Below are 19,663 nucleotides of genomic sequence, written 5' to 3'. Positions count from 1 at the left end.
CCCAATTTCCTCGATAAACCAGGACCTGAAACTTATAACGAAAATATTTGCTGATCGCCTTTCCCGGATACTACCTGACTTAATTACCCTGACTCAAGTGGGCTGTGTGCGCAACAGGGTGGAGGTTTCTAATATTAGGAGAATTTTGACAGGCAGCAATATATTTACAGGGTTGTCGGTCCTCCTTATTCACTCTTAAAAACAGCACTAGACAGGGTTGCCCCTTATCCTCTTTGTTGTTCAAGCTAGTTCTAAATGCCCTAGCTCGCAATTTATAAAAGTCCTTCATATTTCTGGTAATACAGATAGGCTCCCTTATGACGCACAGCACCCTGGTTGCAGATGATACTCTGCCATTTATGGCAAACCTAGCAAAGCATCTTGGAGCCGTGTTCCAACACATTCAAGATTTTGGGAGGATACCTGAACTCAAAATTCTTCCTGACAAACTCCATAGTTTACATTCACTTGACCGCACTGAGATGTCGACCATAGACTCAGTGGGATTGAAAATAGCTTCCTCTCATATCACCTAGTTGGGGGTTAAGATTGGGAAAACTCCTAACTCCAACTACACTCTTACTTATCCACCTCCGAATACTCAAGATACAAACCAAACTCCAATGCTGGGAATCGCTCCCTATTAATTTGATGGACAGTGTACACCTCATCAAAATTATGAACTTTTCTAAACTCCAACCTATACCGCTTCTTTTGAAACATTGTGACATAACCACCTTGAATAAAGCATTTATGAAATTCTTATGGCATGGTAAATGACCCAGAATATTCTTGGCTAAGGTGTCCCGGAACAGGGAGGACTGAACTTACCTAATATCCGGGGCTACAACCTAGCGTGTCTGGAAAGACACATTTTAGACTGGGTACACCATTCTAACTATTATTCCAATTATTACCTGGAGTCCACTTTAGTGGAACCCCATGACCTAACACGACCTTTTACACAACACATATGCTACTCTCGAAGAACTCGGTTGTCATACGAGATATGGTATCCACGTGGAAGGAGCTCTCCAAGAATTTCAAGCTGGACAGCATAATAAATTGTTTGAGGGTTGGAAACAGAGGCATCTATACCGTAGCACACATACTGCATGACATGGAACCCTGTATAAAAACCTGTCTAAATTTACACAAGATTATGACTCACCAGGCAACCAGACCTTCCAGTACATCCAACTCCAAATCTTTTTGCGAAAATAAATGACTTAACTTCTCTAGTGAAATTTCTGTCATTGCTTTTGATAAAATAGTGGGATCACGCCCATTTAGAAAAATCGGTTTCTGATCTGTACTCGGCTGTCCGAGACAAATGTGGGCTGCAAATACATACACTCTTACTGGGAGAAAGTACTCCACACTTCAGAAGTCTTCAACCTGAAATTCAAGACCTTATGATGAAATTTCAACATTCCACATGGTACCATACTGAAAATCGGAAGGATTCTTTGGGGATTCTGAAGCAGCCAAACTGATTTACCCAAATCTGTTCATTACAATGTTTCTTTTCACTTAGGTGCTTATTGCGGGTCCTCTCTGCACATTGTTGTATTGTAACATAGATGCTTATTTGTTTCGTCTTCTGCGATGCTTAAAGAGGCTCTGTCACCAGATTTTGCAACCCCTATCTGCTATTGCAGCAGATAGGCGCTGCAATGTAGATTACAGTAACGTTTTTATTTTTAAAAAACGAGCATTTTTGGCCAAGTTATGACCATTTTTGTAATTATGCAAATGAGGCTTGCAAAAGTCCAAGTGGGTGTGTTTACAAGTAAAAGTCCAAGTGGGCGTGTATTATGTGCGTACATCGGGGCGTTTTTAATACTTTCACTAGCTGGGCGCTGTGAAGAGAAGTAACATCCTCTTCTCTTCAGAACGCCCAGCTTCTGACAGTGCAGATCTGTGACGTCACTCACAGGTCCTGCATCGTGACGGCCACATCGGCAGCAGAGGCTACAGTTGATTCTGCAGCAGCATCAGCGTTTGCAGGTAAGATCGACTTACCTGCAAACGCTGATGCTGCTGCAGAATCAACTGTAGCTTCTGGTGCCGATGTGGCCGCCACGATGCAGGACCTGTGAGTGACGTCACAGATCTGCACTGTCACAAGCTGGGCGTTCTGAAGAGAAGAGGATGTTACTTCTCATCAGAGCGCCCAGCTAGTGAAAGTATTAAAAACGCCCCGATGTACGCACATAATACACACCCACTTGGACTTTTACTTTTAAACACACCCACTTGGACTTTTGCAAGCCTCATTTGCATAACTACAAAAATGGTCATAACTTGGCCAAAAATGCTCGTTTTTTTAAAATAAAAACGTTACTGTAATCTACATTGCAGCGCCTATCTGCTGCAATAGCAGATAGGGGTTGCAAAATCTGGTGACAGAGCCTCTTTAAGCTCAATGTCTGTCATTTTGTATGCTGCCTGGTTTGAGCGCTTGTTGTACTTCCAGTTTATTTATGATTTGTATATTGGAATATTTATGGTACACTGTTCCTACATTTTGTCCATGTATTTACTTTTCCAATAAAGTTCTTTTAGGAAAAAAAAAGTAGAACAAGTGGTATCAATTCACAAAATAAACCACATAAGGGAGTGTATTCTAACAGTTTGGGTGCGGTTTTTTTATTGCAGTTTTAACTAAACCTCAACTGCAATGTCTGAATACACCCTAAAAACCCCATTTAACCCCAGCCTTATCATAAACAAGAATTAACAGAGCTCAAGGCCTGATGCAAAAAAACAAAAACACTTTATTGGAGGGGGAGGGAATGTGTTGCTGCTTGAACTAAAATAAAGAGAATTTGCAGTAGAGTAGAAAATATGCTTTCCGTGATGTCCACAACAGCAGCCGCAATGGGGATTTAGGACTGAAAGGGTTATTCCCAATGGCAAACAGTACCTGCAGTCAGCCGAGCGGTCAGTCCGGCTCACTGACTGATTCGGCTTACAGCAACGTTATGCAGCTTCTATGTAAAGTGGATATAGAGAAGTTGCACTACTGCAATGCTATAAAATGTTTAATAAATATATATTGAAAAAAGTGATTATAATTACCATATACATACATTACAATAAAAAAAAATAAATCAAAAATCAAATGTTTAGATAGCCTTTAGGAATAGTAATAGCTTCGTTTGCATCATTTAAAGAAAGCCATCTTGATCCTTAACCCCTTCCCGCTTTGGCCACTTTTGACCTTCCTGACAGAGCCGCATTTTTCAAATCTGACATGTTTCACTTTGTCGTACTAACTTCGGAATGCTTTTACCTATCTGCGATTCGGAGACTGTTTTGTCATTACACATGGACTTTATGTTACTGGCAAAATTTCAAAATTTGCTCGGTACATTTAGTATTTATTTGTGAAATACACCAAAATGTAGTGAAAAATTGAAAAAATTAGCATTTTTCTCAATTTAAATGTATCTGCTTGTAAGATAGGCAGTTATACCACACAAAATTGTTGCTAATTAACATCCCAAATGCATCTACTTTAGATTGACAATGTTTTTTGAACGTCCTTTTATTTTTCTTGGACGTTACAAGGCTTAGAACTTTAGCAGCAATTTCTCCCATTTTAAAGAAAATTTCAAAAGGCTATTTTTACAGGGGCCAGTTCAGTTGTGAAGTGGCTTTTTGGGACTTATATATTAGAAACCCCCAATAAGTCACCCCATTTTAAAACTTCACCCCCTCAAAGTATTCAAAACAGCATTTAGAAAGTTTCTTAACGCTTTAGACGTTTCACAGGAATTAAACCAAAGTAGAGGTGAAATTTACAAATTTCATCTTTTGTTGTTGCAGAAATTCATTTTTAAACCATTTTTTATTTAACACAAACGCAACTCAATATTTTTTGCCCAGGCTCTGCAGATTTAGGAAATATCCCACATGTGGCCCTAGTGTGCTACTGAACTGAAGCACCGGCTTCAGAAGCAAAGGAGCACCTAGAGGATTTTGGGCCTACTTTTTATTAGAATATATTTTAGGCACCATGTCAGGTTTGAAGGGCTCTTGCTGTGCCAAAACAGTGGAAATCCCTTGAAAATTGACACCATTTGGGAAACTTACACCCCGTAAGGAAATTATCTAGGGGTATAGTGAGCATTTTGACCCTACAGATTTATTGCAGAAATTATTGGTTAGTAGGCCGTGAAAATGAAAATCTACATTCTTTCAAAGAAAATGTAGGTTTAGCTAATTTTTTTCTAATTTTCACAAGGACTAAAGGAGAAAACCACCACAACATTTGTAAAGCAATTTCTCCCGAGTAAAACAGTACCCCACATGTGGTAATAAACGGCTGTTTGGACACACAGCTAGGCTCAGGAGGGAAAGAGCACCATTTAGCTTTTGCAGCTCAAATTTAGCAGGAATGGTTTGCGGAGGCCATGTCACATTTGCAAAGCCCCTGAGGGACCAAAACCGTGAACCCCCCCACACGTGGCCCCATTTTGGAAACTACACCCCTTTAGGAAATTATCTAGGGGTATAGTGAGCATTTTGACCCCACAGTTTTTTTTCAGAAATGATTGGAAGTAGGCCGTGACAATGAAAATCTACATTCTTTCAAAGAAAATGTAGGCTTAAAGGGAATGTGTCTTTTAGTTAAATAGTTAGTGTATAAATGATTAAACATTGTTCTAATTTTTTTTTATTTTTTCACGAGTCAGGAAATATTATAAATTAGATTCTAATTTATAACATTTCCCAGTGCTGGTCACTAGATGGAGCAATTCCCAAAATTGCAGTATTGGCATGTGGTAAAGCAATCACATTGCTTTATGCTGCAAAATTTGAGAATACACACTCGCTCTAGTGAGCTCACAGAATCCCCCCCTCCTTTATCCTGGCTAGTGCCAGGAGAAAGGAGGGGATTGAACGTTCAAACCTCCTACACTGTGTGTCGCCATTTTTTGAGCTAACACACAGTGTAGTAGGTTTACATACAGTAGTAATCACACACTAAAACACGTACATACACAGAAATAACTTACCTGCTCCTGCCGCCACCGCTCCCTCCGCTCCGTCTGCTCCCTCCGCTCCAAGTGCTTGCATTAGAACACAAGTCCGGAAGCCGCGACCGGAAGTAGTAATCTTACTGTCCGGTCGCGGCTTCCGGTCCACAAGAAAATAGCGCCGGACTTCGCTTGCCCGAAGACCTTCAATTTGGACTGTATGGGAGCGGCGCATGCGCCATTTCCACACAGACGGCGTACAGCATAGTGAATGGAACGGGTCCCGTTCGCATTCACTATGGGGCTGTATGTGCCGTATTCCATGTCTGTATGTGTCGACACAGAGATGAAAAAAAAACTGGCAGCCCCCATAGACAAGAAAAAGTTCAAAAATAAAAAAAAGTAAAACACAAAGACACAAATAAATAAAACATTTTTTAATAAAACACTAAAAGCAAATTGATATAAAAAAATTTTTTTTCACGACACCCGTCCTTTAACACATTTTTTTCACACTTCCACAATGACTAAAGGAGAAAAAGCACCACAACATTTTTAAAGTAATTTCTCCCGAGTAAAACAATAACCCACATGTGGTCATAAACGGCTGTTTGGATACACGGCAGGGCTTAGAAGGGAAAGCGCGCCATTTGGCTTTTGGAGCTCAAATTTAGCAGGAATGGTTTGCGACGGCCATGTTGCACTTGCAAAGCTCCTGAGGGACCAAAATGGTGAAAACACTCAAAAAAGTTACTCCATTTAGGAAACTACACCTCTTGAAGAATTCATCCAGGGGTGTAGTGAGCATTTTGACCCCACTGGTGTTTCATAGAATTTGGCAGTGAAAATAAAATCCTTTTTCTTCAATAAGACGTAGCTTTAGCTCAAAATGTTTCATTTTCTCAACAAATAAAGGAAAAAAGAACCCCAACATTTGTAAAGCAACTTTTCTGAAGTACGGAAATACCCCATATGTGGTCATAAACTGCTGTTTGGGCACACGGCAAGGATCAGAAGAGAAGGAGCGCCATTTGGCTTTTGGAGCACAGATTTTGCTGGATTGGTTTCTTGACACCATGTCGCTTTTTCAAAGCCCCTAAGGTACCAGTACAGTGGAAACTACCCAAAAGGTATTCAATTTGGGATACTACACACCTTGAGGAATTAATCTAGGGGTGTAGTGAGCATTTTGACCCCACAGGTGTTTCATAGATTTTATTTGAATTGGGCAGTGAAAATTAAAATACAATTTTTTTCCCAATAAGACGTAGCTTTAGCACAAAATTTTTCATTTTCTCAAAAAATAAAGGAGAAAAATAAGCCCAACATTTGTAAAGCAATTTCTACCAGGGACGGCAATACCCTATATGTGGTCATAAACTGCTTTTTGGGAACACGGCAGGGCTCAGAAGGGAAGGAGCACCATTTCGCTTTTGGATTGCAGATTTTGCAGGATTGGTTTCTGGTCGCTAGGTCGCATTTGCAAAACCCCTCTTGGACCAAAACAGCGGAAACCCCCCAGAAGTGACCCCATTTTGTAAACTACACCCCTCAAGGTATTCACCTAGGGTTGTAGTGAGCATGTTAACCCCGCAGGTGTTTTTCAGAAATTGGTGTGCACTTGATGTTGCAGAGTGAAAATGGGATTTTTCCATAGATATGCCAATATGTGGTGCCCAGCTTGTGCCACCATAACAAGACAGCTCTCTAATTATTATGCTGGGTTTCCCGGTTTTAGAATCACCCTACATGTGACCCTAATCTTTTGCCTGGACATTCGACAGGGCTCAGGAGTGAAAGAGTACCATGCAAAATTGAGGCCTAATTGGGCGACTTACAAAGTATTGGTTCACAATTGCAGGGCTCTGATGTGAAGTAATAAAAGAAACCCCTGAGAACTGACTCCATTTTGGAAACGACACCCCTCAAGGCATTTATTAAGGGGTGTACTGAGCATTTTCACCCCACAGATCTTTTCCATAAATTAATGCGCTGTGGATGGTGCAAAGTAAAAATTTAACTTTTTCCCCAGATATGCCAATTCAGTGTCAAATATGTCATGTCCAGCTTATACCACTGGAGAGACACACCCCAAAAATTGTTAAAAGGGTTCTCCCGGATTTGGCGGTGCCATATATGTGGAAGTAAACTCCTGTTTGGGCACACTGTAGGGCTCAGATGGGTGGGAGCGCCATTTGGCTTTTGAAGCGTAGATTTTGCTTGGTAGTAGTTTTTAGAGTTTTACTGGTATTTCAGTTTATAATGTGGGGCATATGTAAGCTGGGCAGAGTACATCAGGGGCATAGTCATTTTGCGGTCCGGGCTCATTGAAATAAATGTACACTGCCATGTGCACGGCCCGTGATTTGCGGGCGGCCCGCGGATGACACTCTGTCCGAGCCGAACTAGAGACCAAACTCTTAAAGATATGGAAGCGACTTACTTCGCTTTAGTTAGACAACAGAAAGCGGACGCTAACCTGGATTTGCGGTCTAAAATTGAGGATGCCCATACTGAGCTTAACTTATACATTACAAGCATAGCAGAACGTCACATGCGATGGACGCGATACCGATTGTTTTGCCCAAAGTGACAAACCCGGCAACCTATTAGTTCTGAAACTTGCTCCAACGTCTCGTAATTTTATTGTCCCTAAACTAAGGCTAGCGAATGGTAATCGCACGCAGCATCCTGAAGAAATTCGTAATAGGTTATTTTCATTCTATTCCTCCCTATATAAATCCCCTCCCCATCTAGATGAAATGAAAGCTGATAAATTATTTAAGGATTGCCCATATTATCAGATCCTCACAGAGATAATATGGATGGCCATCCTCCAGACTTAGAGAGCAGAAGCCTGATGCCGCACTCAGACCAGGAAGCCCCAACTGCTATAGTGGAATAAGCCTTAACTCGGAATGGGGGATCCCTACCCTTGACCCGGTATGCCTCACTGTTGGTCAACTTGATCCAGCTTACAATGGCGGCCTTAGAGGACGCCAGGCCAATAAATAAGTAATCTGTTCAGCAGTAGGAAGATGTGTGAGACACAGGAAAATATGTAAAGCACAGGCAACATCCAGGCTGTAGATAGAACATTCCCTAGGATGAACTGGGGACAGGTAGAAAGAAGGCAGGACTAAAAATTCTAGAAAAGACCTGGCCATCAGAATCGTCTGGATAACACGCTCCAACAAGCTGCGAGCCCCCAAAACGGCTCCAAACGCTGGTGGAAGAGCCGTCCCCGAGAGAGAGCAGATTGTGCCGAAGGGGTATGTGACAGGGAGCATCGGCCAGTAGAGATACCACCTCAGCGTACCAAGATCAGTAAGGAGAATTTTGTGCCACGAAGATGCCAAGAGATATCTGAGGTAACTTGCTTTTTTTGCTGGCGAATACGGTAGAAATAACCGACTCTGAAAACTCTCTTTCTAAGGGTAACCATTTCTGTTTCCAGGCTGTCAAATGTAGGTTGGATATCTACAGATGGACTACTGGACCATAGAACAGGAGATCTGGCTTATCTGGAAGAAGCCATGGTTGATCTAATGACATCTTCCTTAGGGGGCGAAGGGAGGGAATGCAGAATTTTGAAAATTGTATGTAAATTACCAGAGAAGAGTCCTGAGATGAGTCCGGGTGTACTGACCTCAGGCTTCATCTGAGTACTGAGCATGTGCAGGATGCCGTCTGACTCATCTCAGGAATCTTCTCTTGTAGATTACATACAGCAAACGCTGTAGAACAACTTCTTTTTAGGCTATTGCTTCCGGCAAAGCGACGGATCCGGTGCACAAAAAAGACAAACAAACCAAGGGGCACCGGCTATGTGTCAGTTTGTGTCTGCTCAGGGTCCCGTTCCGACGGAAACCTCAGACGGAACGTCAGAACGGGACCCCAACACAGATGTGAACAGAGCCTTAAATGTACACATATTACTAAAAGTACTAAATATAAAATGTTTTTAATAAATATAGAAAAAACACACGTAACAATAACAACACATATACAGAGATATGTTAATCCAAATACTGCTAACTGTGCAAAATAGTTTCTTGACCTCTTAGGTCAAGATTACACTCAGTTTTGATGCAGTTTGTCTCAGTTTATTTAGCCAAACACAGAATTGGACACAAAAAGAAAGAAGAAGCATCAGTCTTTTCTTTATACCTTTCCTTAATTTTTTTGAGCCAAAGCAAGAAGTGGATCCAAAACAGAGGCAAAAACTTCATCAAAACGGTGTGTGATACTGGCCTTAAAAGCGTTGTCCTTTTTCAGACATCTCAGTGGGTCTAGTTATTCACTCTATTAGCCTTTATGAACCCCTTAAAATCGATGTGGTCTGGAAGAGGTCACGGCATGAACAATTGTGCTCATAGGACAAATCTAATGTCACATTTTGTCAGTCATTTTGTCATTATTTGTGTATAATAGCGTGTTAGGATAAATATAATTATTATAAAATGTATATTTTACAGCTAAAATTATTAAAAATATAGATTAGAAAATACATTTGCATTTTTAACCCCTTGATTTTTTTTACATCACATATTGTGCAGACTACAAAGGCTATGGGGACACTTAATTGTACTTCATCTGTGACACCACTTAACTATGTATAATAAATAATTATACAAGGAGTCATCCACAAATAAAATGTACCAAATGTTCTAGGAGTCATATCTCCAGATCAGCACCGATACTTAAGCCTCTGAGTCACAGAACAAGTGGACGTTATAATACAGTAAAGTCTACTGTGACAGCTTCTCTTAGGCCTTATTCACAAGAGCGGATTTCACGTCCGTGTTACGCGCGTTAAAACAATGGACATCACAGGGTCCTATGCAATTTAATGGGGCCATTAAGAAATTGTGTTTTTCAAAAAAACACCTCCTTCAGTTTTTTTTGCTGACATAAACGCGTGATACGGCTGACATACGCGCGTAAAAAACACAAACGCCCCACACGTACACGTATGTCACACGAAATTGCAACGCTGGAAGAACGCTGTATTTTTTTACGCATGTAAAACGGACACGTTTGTGTGAATAAGGCCTGTATCTGCAACAAAAAAAAAACAGCCAAAAATGATCATCAGAGATGTTACGAATACATCACGCCACAGGAAGCCATAAGCTCAAAAACCACTGAATTACACAATCAGGAGACTGCAATTTTATAAAAAAAAAACAACAATTTCCTTAGTCATCATTCAGATTTCACAAACCAAGTAGGGTATATTATAAATTGAAGTGCAGCCTCATGGACTACACAGCTGCTCTCTTCCGATGACTTGTCAGAAGATCGATTTTGGGCAGATTTACCTTTTAGGCCAGGATCACACACAGTGTTGATGCAGTTTTTTGAGCCAAAGTCAGAAGTAGATTGGAAAGGTATAAAGGAAAGACTGACGCGTGTATTCTCTTTTGTGTCCACTCCTTTGTTTGGCTAAAAAAAACAGACAAAAACTGCATCAAAACGGTGTGTGATCCTGGCCTAAAGGGCACACCTTGCAATATGTAACCTTTTGACAATTTGTATATACATTACAGAGCTACACTATTATGTGGAAAAAGAAATGCTTGCAATCTGGCACGTCAGGTATTCAAGCTGTTGACTGCTCAAGTTGTAATGTTTTTGTAGAGCTCAAAAGGTCCATTGGAAGGCTCTCTCTAGCCTGTTGCATTCGTCTCCTTGCTCTCTGGAAAGCATCTGCAGAAGATTAAATGTTGCATTAACATAGATGATAATATATATATCCTTGTCAGACCCCAAGCTCACTTTAAATCCTGATGGATCTTCAGCAATTCTAGCACAATAAGACTTCATCAAGAAGCGCGACACAATTCTTCATCAATTCACAATGAAAGTGTAATGTTATTTTTGTGTATTGTATTCCTCTTCTTGCAGCAGCCCCTATATTTTCTACACCGGAAAACTCTTTGGCTTAAGTGTACAAACATACTTTCAGAAATGTTTATTCGAAATCAAGGTGTAGTGACATGGATAGTTATGATGCAGGTGTAATAGTGGCAATGGAATAGTGGCACTTGAGCAGAGGTATTGACACAGCAGTAATGAAGCAGGAGTGGTTGCAATGAACAGTAGTAACATTATAGTGGAAGCAGAGATGCCGGAGTAATGATATAAGGGTACTAGTGATAGAGTATTAGTATGTGCTTTGTGAGAAAGTGGCAATACAAAACACACAAGACTCTCTAAGAACCCATCTCCAGCACCTACAATCTGTATACCAGTTTCTACTTCCGGTTTTTATTAGTCATAGGCAAGAGTGAAACCTAAAATAATGGGGGGGGGGGGGGTGACAAAATTGGAAGCTTTATACTTCTACTTGTTTTGGGATCCATTCCCAGTTTGTGCTAAAAATAAACTATAAAAAAGCTGCATCAAAATGTAAACTGTGAATTAAGCCTAAGAAGATTAGTGCTGACGTCACCGCTGACCTCCTATTAGTAACTCTGCTGGCTAGGCAGTAGAGAGTCTCTTTCCTGCAGTTCACCAAGAACTGTCCTAAGGAAGTGAAAAAAATGTGTGGTGCAAACACATTTTTTTTGTATATATCAATAATACTTATTATAATGAGCCAAAAAAAGGCAATAGGATTCCATTAGGAAACCTGTCACATTCGCCACAGTATAAACTGCAATATAACAAGTGACCACTAGGTGGCCCTCTGCTACACACAAGCCTTTAGAAAGAAACACGTACCAAGGACATTGAGTATAGAGCTTTGCTGGCTGGGGCCTCCCAGACGATCCAATACACTTTGCATTCTTTTCCTCAGAGAGCTCCTGTCAAGGAAGGATCTACAGAGCACAACACATACTTTAATGGAGAGAAGATACAGCTCAGAGATTCAGTGAATTACAAGTCAGATGGAAAAAGTGTGCCAAGGAAAACAGTCTTCGCATCAGAGAACATTTAAAGTACTCCGTTATTTACTAAAGTTTTTCTTAACACCTCACCAAGTACCCTAAGGTGATTTCATTCGTGTCAATGCCAGTGGTTAGCACAAGTGCTTTTTCTATGGAAAATCCTCAAACATGACCTGATGGGTGCGCCTAAGAACTGGGAGTTGCTGAAAGCAGTAAAGCCTTGTTAGGCTAGGGCTCCTCAATATAGAGACGTTACAGCAACTTGCGCACAACTTCAATGTTTCCCTATGGGCAAAAAGTCGCAAAAGACCCTGTCACCATTGCAAGGGACAATTAATGTGGCGCAAGTAGCGGTAATGCCGTGTTTTTACCCTGTCCATTTGTAAAATGGACCTACATGGGTCACTCAACATATCTTTGTCCTCCAATTGCCACTTATATGTCCCACAAATGCTTATTTGCTATGGGTATTATTCCAGTAAAAGTCCAGGTTTTCCAAGGATAAACCACTGCTGCTGAACGGCTCTGAGGCGGCAGCAGCGGTTGCCAAAGTGACATCCACCGCATTTGTGGTATAGCCAATAGCATCAGAGCTACAGGTACCGGGTACTAATATCATTATTGACTGCCCGATTCATCACCCACCTGTTCTACTTCATGTTGGAGAGCGCCCCCCCCATTGTTATCTATTTCTCGTAAACAAATTTAATATTTTGGCTATTGAATCCTCACCCTACAAACACGCGACTCATCACGGATTAAATAATTTACTGGATTCAACTCCGGTAGAGAAGTAACACATTCATAAATTCCTAAACCATTATTCATGCAGAAAATAAGCATTTCACATATTATAATGAGTGGAGGACGAGTCTGCTTTTATTCTCTGTGTGTGTATGGCTGTAAATGTTTGTTGTACTATTGGCCAAAGATGCAGTCGGACAAGCAATCGATTACGCGTGACGTCTTGTTTAAAACTCATGTCTATCGTTAGTTTTGCACGATTGTCTTATTCCAATATTTTCAAGACTAATTGAACATTATATGTTCTCATACCGTGATTGATGTATGGAATGGAAGCGAAATGTCACTCTGCCGGTTGTCTCTGTCCTGAAACCGAAGCGACTGAGACGTTCCCCCTGTACGACACAAGGAAGACACAATGTAGTTATTGTCTGTTTCTGTAAGGTATGATTTATAGGGAAGAGGCAACATATTTAAGCAAAGTATTTCACCTGGAAGGTTCCAGGTATCCGGACATAAGTCAGGTCCTCCAGTTCAGGGGAACCACCGATGAAAAACCTTCTGAGCTCAGATACTGTTCCCTGTTCCACAGGTCGCCATGTTTGTGCTGTGATGTCGTGCATTCCTGTAAAATATTAGGTGTTAGAATAATTCTCCTACATCTCTTAGGCCTCATGAACACGAACATATTTTTTTCCTCCCGTAAATACTGGAGTAAATAAGTGGTCCTTTGTCACACGTATTCGACCCGTATTCCACCAGTATTTACGGACCCGTGCCCGTAAATACGGGTCCAGTGTCACCAGTATTTCACCCGTATTTACAGACCCGTTTTCTCTGCACTAATCGGCAGCCCCTTCTCTCTATCAGGATAGAGAGAAGGGGCAGCCCTTTCTGGCAGAGTTTCCGCAGCGTTTGAAAGTTAAAAAAAAAGTTAATACGTACCGTTGTCTTCTTGACGCGTCCCTCTTTTGACATCCAGTCCGACCACCCTGGATGACGCGGCAGTCCATGTGACCGCTGCAGCCTGTGATTGGCCTGTGATTGGCTGCAGCGGTCACATGGGATGAAACATCATCCCTGGAGGCCGGACAGGAGGAAGAAGAAGAGGAGTTCTGGGTAAATTAACTTTTAAAACTATTAACTCCAGCGGTAGTCACTGTCCCGGGTGCTGAAAGAGTTACTGTTCATCAGTTAACTCTTTCAGTACCCTGGACAGGGACTATCCTTTGACGTCGCCTAGCAACGCTCCCGTAATTACGGGTGCACACACGTAGCCACCTGTAATTATGGGAGCCTCATAGACTTCTATGGGCCTGCCTGTGTCGTACTTACGGCCTGAAATAGGACATGTTCTATATTTTTCAACAATCCGGGCACCTTCCCGTAAGCAAACGGGAAGGTACCCGTGGCCAATAGAAGTCTATGGGCCCGTAATTACGGGCGTTTTTACGTTCGTGTGCATGAGGCCTAAGTAGAAGCGATGTGTATGGTCTACTCCGGACCATTAGATTGCTTTTGAACTGACAAGAGAATTACATCATACATCAAAGTACAGTCACTTAAATTACTTAGTTGGCCCATTGTAGTCAATTGTCAGCAATGCGGCCTCTGGGAAAAATGAGCAGAGCGGACAGGAGACAAAATGGCATGGCGCTATCCTAGCTCTACTGACACTTCATTCTAGTGACTGGGAGTGGACACGGTGGTCAGACCGATGGCCTACCCAAGTAATATGGCACAAATGTTTGACCAGTTATCTGTGACACGGTTATACAACTTAAAATTAAAGGGTAACTAAACGTTTGACAAACTTCTGACGTGTCATAGTGACACGTCAGAAGTTTTGATTGGTGGGGATCCCAGCAGAGACCCCCACAAATCACTAAAACAAAGCGGCAGAAGCGCCCGCGTGAGCGCTCAGCCGCTTCGTGTCCGTTTTACGGAAATCAATGTATCGGAGTACAGACTCGATAGAAAGTCTATGAGCCCGTACTCCGATACATCGGCTTTCCGAAGAAAGCCGAACAGTAACGAAGCAGCTGAGCGCTCACACGACTGCTTCTGCCGCTTAGTTTTAGTGATTGGTGGGGGGGTCTCAGTGCTCGGACTCCCACCAATCAAAACTTCTGACATGTCACTATGACACGTCAGAAGGAAGTTTGTCAAATGTTTAGTTACCCTTTAAGAGTACCAGTGTGCTGCCTTTATACAGCTATACTAGTAATGTCATTGCATCCACTAAATATTCTCCACTTGTCCCTAAATTGAAAGACATGGGGTCTGAAAAAAAAAAAAAAAAGGAGCACTGCTTCTGTGTATACAAGTCCACTGTCCAGCAGCACCAGTGTTCTAAAATATGGGAGGGTGCACGCCCCAGGGATCTGACCAATATTCCCTATCCAATAATATACAAAAGTAGGCAGCGCTCCAAGTAATGGTGAAAAAAGTGAGTTTCTTTATTCGCCCTGGCGCGACGTTTCGGCTCAAACACTGGAGCCTCTCTCAAGGATGATGCTTGTGCTGCCTTCTTTTGAATATTTTCTCATACTTGTTCAGTGTAGTTACATGGTGTATCACATGATCCCTCTAAGCAAGTCAATCGCTCTGAAAAGGATCACGTGATGCAGTCTGTGACTCCTGTTTGAGACGTTGTGGAGCGTATACTAATTTATCCTTTCAGATCTGGTAACCAATCAAGTGGGATCATGTGATACATCATGTGACTCTGCAGAACCGGGAAGTGGGGGATGTTTGTGAATGCAATTACACTCACTAATATTTGATGCAGATTTTGCATGCATTTTTTAAAGGCAAAACGAGAATTGGATCCAAAAGAGAGACTTTTAAGGCTTTCCTTTGTGTTTTTCTTCTATTTAGGTACCGTCGAAGGTTTTGTTTAAAAAAAAACACATGCAAAATCTGCATCAAATCTGCACCGTGTGAACAAGGCCTGACTATTAGGGCATCACATTGATGCTCTAATTTAAGAAGGTATGTTCTCTTGACATAGGCTAGACAGATTTTGAGCACAGAATAAAGTGAAATCAGCTTTTTTTTTTGTTCAGACTACTTGCCTGGGGTTTGTGGAAGCACAACGGATCCATATCCTTCTACACGATATCTCTGCCAAAAGTCCAGAGAAAGGACCTCAAAGTACAGAACTGGCCATTGTGGGACATCTGGAATGAAGAATTACAAGATGTTAATTTACAGCATTCCCTATGTGCAGAACAGTCGGATTCCTCTTGAACCTACCCTCAGACACCACCTCCTCCTCTGACAGGAACATCTCCAAACTAAAAGGATGGCAGAAATACGCAACATTCTCCTGGAGGACGAGAGAATAGTGAATAACTCAGACAGTGGCTGCAATGATCTAGGAAACATGTTTTATAAGAAAATTAATGAGAAAGACGGATGCTCCAAGAAATGCTACTACTTCGTTTTTAGTAAAAAAAAAATTCCTAATTTTCTCCTCACTGACTTAAAGGGAACGGGTCAGCAGTTTTGACCCCCTCAAAACTGCTGAAAGCGATATATACAGAACAAGGCGTGTTGTTTAACTATGCTGGTGTTAGCCATGAATGTTGCTTGACCGCCCCCGGCGCCGCAACCGCAAGTAACACGGAGGCAGCCGTAGGATGTTTAAGTGCTCCAGGCTCTCCTCACTGAACGCCGAACAGGGGCTGGTAGCGTTCAGTAAGGAGAGCCTGGAGGACTTAAACATCAAGGGGCCACCTCTGTCACTTGCGGTTGCGGCACCAGGGGCATTTAAATGTTGGTTTCTCGGTCATGCCTTTCATGACCATCACCATGGGTATAGTTACACTACTCTCTCCAATCCGTATGTAGCGATGAAAGCCATTTTGAGCGCTTAAAACTGCTGTCGGGTTCTATTTAAATCAGAAGTAAATATTTCACTACAATGGAAACAATTTATATTACAATTTCTACCGATTTCCTAGACAGGGCACATTACATTCTTTATACAAATGATCATAAAAACTTCTCTGTGTCAATCTAATGCATGACATGAGAATATAGCAGTGGTACAGGAATTAAACCACAACATTCACGTATAGCAATATAGAATCAAAACTGCACATGACAACTCACAGCGGGCACTTACCCTTTCATGAGTTTTAGATCTACAGCTATGAGTAACTCCTGAAAGTTCCTGGAAGGCAGGACTGGACCAGTCTGCAAAGGAAATATAAAAAATAATAGAAAATGGTTGCTTTATTAAAATGTAATTTGAAATGTTACATCATTTTTTAGGCTGTGAGCTTTGCCATGGGAGCCCCAGCCCAGAATCAACAAGAGGTTTTGCAATGCTGTATTAGTCGGATATCACATTACTGCTTTAGGGTGCATGGTTATTGCAAAGATTCCAGAACGAAACTCTCGCGTGATCTTAAAATGGGTTGTTTGGTTTACAAAACTAATTTTAAAGTGCATCAGTCAGCAATTTTTGGGGTGTAATCAGTATCAGTTTATGATATATTCCATTGTAGACATGAAGGTCAATGATATCTTTTACTTTCTTAATGCCTTTTTATCTAATTTTCAGTTACTTTTACTTTAAAACAAAGGAGTCTGAAAGGTCTATTTGTGTCTGAACGAGTCTAAAGGCCGGCACTGCAGTGAGGGCTCCAACTAATCAGATTCAGTATAGTATGCCAGGAGACATGATGGACCAATCAGCTGCTTAGAAGGAGGGCTTAACAAGGCAGATTCCATCAGGAACATCCATGAGCAGCCATTTTTGTTAAGATACATAGATAAAATTGAAGACAGCCGCAATGTAGGTTACTGGAAGAAAATAACAGTCACATAATGGAGAAAATATTTATCATATTCTAGAATGATTGCTCCAAAAACACATAAAAGGGAGCAGTTTGGTGACAGACTGTTTTTAAGTTACACTATTAGGGAATTCCGAGTTAAAGGGGTTGGCCACTATCAGCATACAATTTCAAAAGTGCCCCAGACAATAAAGAAAGCCCTATGGAATTGTTATGAGGGCAAATGATGTAAATAATATGTGATTTATGTCGCCTCCCTGCCTTACCATAGTCCAGTAGAAGTGCCCTCTCTGCAGGCTTGTGTGGGCGGGACATGTTAAAAATCCCAGCATGCAACATTCCCAGCACAGCACAGCCTTCTCTGCCTGTCATCTTGTGAGACGTACACCTCAGTCAGCGGCTGCTTCACCTCAGCTACCACTGTATAATAAAGTGTACCTCACTGTACACCCCAAGAGTATAATAGAAATGATACGATTCTCCAATTCCCATCTCTGAATAAAGATTTATTATATCCCCCCAAAACTGTGATCTCTCTCTCTCGCTCTACACACGAATATATACATTTACACACACAAATAGATATATATTCTACATCTCTCAGGTAGTGCTTCAGGCAGTGTCTACGATTGCTCTATAAATGTATAGAGAGAGAGTGGGGGAGGCAATAGATAGATATATATGGATATATACATAGATATGTATGTATCTATCTCTCTCTCAGTAGCGTCTCTGCAGGCATCTCACGTATTTCTGGAATATGTGCATTTTCCCCCTAACCTCTAACAAAAAAAAAAAATATTTTATACATATATATATATATATATATACATATACATACATACACACACATACACATACGCACAAAGTTAGATAACCATATATAAATATAAATTAGAGAATATACACTACCGTTCGAAAGTTTAGGGTCACTTAGAAATTTCCTTATTTTTGCAAGAAAAGCACAGTTTTTTTCAATGAAGATAACATTAAATTAATCAGAAATACACTCGATACATTGTGAATGTGCTAAATGACTATTCTAGCTGCAAACGTCTGGTTTTTAATGCAATATCTACATAGGTGTATAGAGGCCCATTTCCAGCAACCATTACTCCAGTGTTCTACTGGTACATTGTGTTTGCTAACTGTGTTAGATGGCTAATGGATGATTAGAAAACACTTGAAAACCCTTGTGCAATTATGTTAGCACCGCTGTAAACAGTTTTCCTGTTTAGAGGAGCTATAAAACTGACCTTCCTTGGCTGAGGACCCAATGCCTAATGCGGAACTCCACTTATCCCATTTCCTTCGGATCCCTTCTTTGTGGCCCATACTTGAGCCGCATGGATATAGCCCTAGGCACTCCTTGCCAATACTCAAACTAGCCAGGCAGGTCTGGTCCCACGCTAAGAAAGTCCTGAACTGGGAAGTACATAGTTGCAGAAATGCCTCTTTGGTCTCATCAGGGTTTGTCTCATTTTGGGGGGATGCAGGATTCCGATTTTTGGATCGAATTAGGCATAACAAAGGTGCAAAACCTGATAGATGATGAGGGACATATGATATCCGCCGGAGAGATACAGGATATATTCCGGGTACCTGAGAGAGAGGCATTCCGATGTGTTCGGATTAGGCATGCTCTACAATCTCAGTTCAGGGAAGATCAGAGATCCATTTCTTCGCTTCCACTTATTGGTATTCTGAGAACACAGGGACCAAGGGGGATGGTATCGGCCCTTTATACTTACCTTCTGTCTCAGAGGGTCGCGCACGCTGAGATGTCGGTTGAGGTCGGATGGAGGGGTCTTATTCCCACATTATCCAGTGAGGATTGGGGGGAGGCCATGGGGTCGCATCTCTTGGTCTCGCCTGCTGCGAATAACAAATTGACGCAATTGTACATCATACACAGATGCTATATTACCCCTATTAGGCTATATCGGATGGGAAGGGCGTCCAGCACACGATGCCTTAGATGTTCTCAAGACCAGGCCGGCTTTGATCACATGATGTGGTTATTCTGTGTGAACCAGGTCTCTGCTTATTGGGGCTGTTGGGAGACGGGACTTGGACACACTATGAAGGTATCCTCCTGGAAGTCCTGTTCTTAGCTAGAAAAGCGATAGCTATCCGGTGGATGGGGGACACTTTTCCGGATGCATCACAATGGAAAAACCTGGTAAATGCTATTCTCCCATATGAAAATATAGTGTATAAGCATAGA

General features: G+C 41.5%; 1 protein-coding gene across 2 annotated transcripts in view; it reads right to left on the bottom strand.

The window, feature by feature from the left end:
- Positions 1-9,144: 9,144 nt before the first annotated feature.
- Positions 9,145-19,663, bottom strand: part of MKS1 (MKS transition zone complex subunit 1) — a 32,969-nt gene continuing 22,450 nt past the window's right edge. For both annotated transcript variants that reach the window (XM_075854131.1, XM_075854130.1), the window contains 7 exons: positions 16,761-16,831; positions 15,887-15,959; positions 15,706-15,810; positions 13,120-13,253; positions 12,941-13,023; positions 11,718-11,815; positions 9,145-10,700 (listed from right to left, as the gene is read on the bottom strand). In XM_075854131.1, the coding sequence (XP_075710246.1) occupies positions 10,594-10,700; positions 11,718-11,815; positions 12,941-13,023; positions 13,120-13,253; positions 15,706-15,810; positions 15,887-15,959; positions 16,761-16,831 (671 nt within the window). In that variant the 3' untranslated portion in view covers positions 9,145-10,593. The remainder of the gene's footprint in view (positions 10,701-11,717; positions 11,816-12,940; positions 13,024-13,119; positions 13,254-15,705; positions 15,811-15,886; positions 15,960-16,760; positions 16,832-19,663) is intronic.

Source organism: Rhinoderma darwinii, chromosome 2, assembly GCF_050947455.1.
Source record: "Rhinoderma darwinii isolate aRhiDar2 chromosome 2, aRhiDar2.hap1, whole genome shotgun sequence".
NCBI lineage: Eukaryota > Metazoa > Chordata > Amphibia > Anura > Rhinodermatidae > Rhinoderma > Rhinoderma darwinii.
Note: the sequence above shows the minus strand (reverse complement) of the source record. Positions and strands in the feature narration are given on the sequence as shown.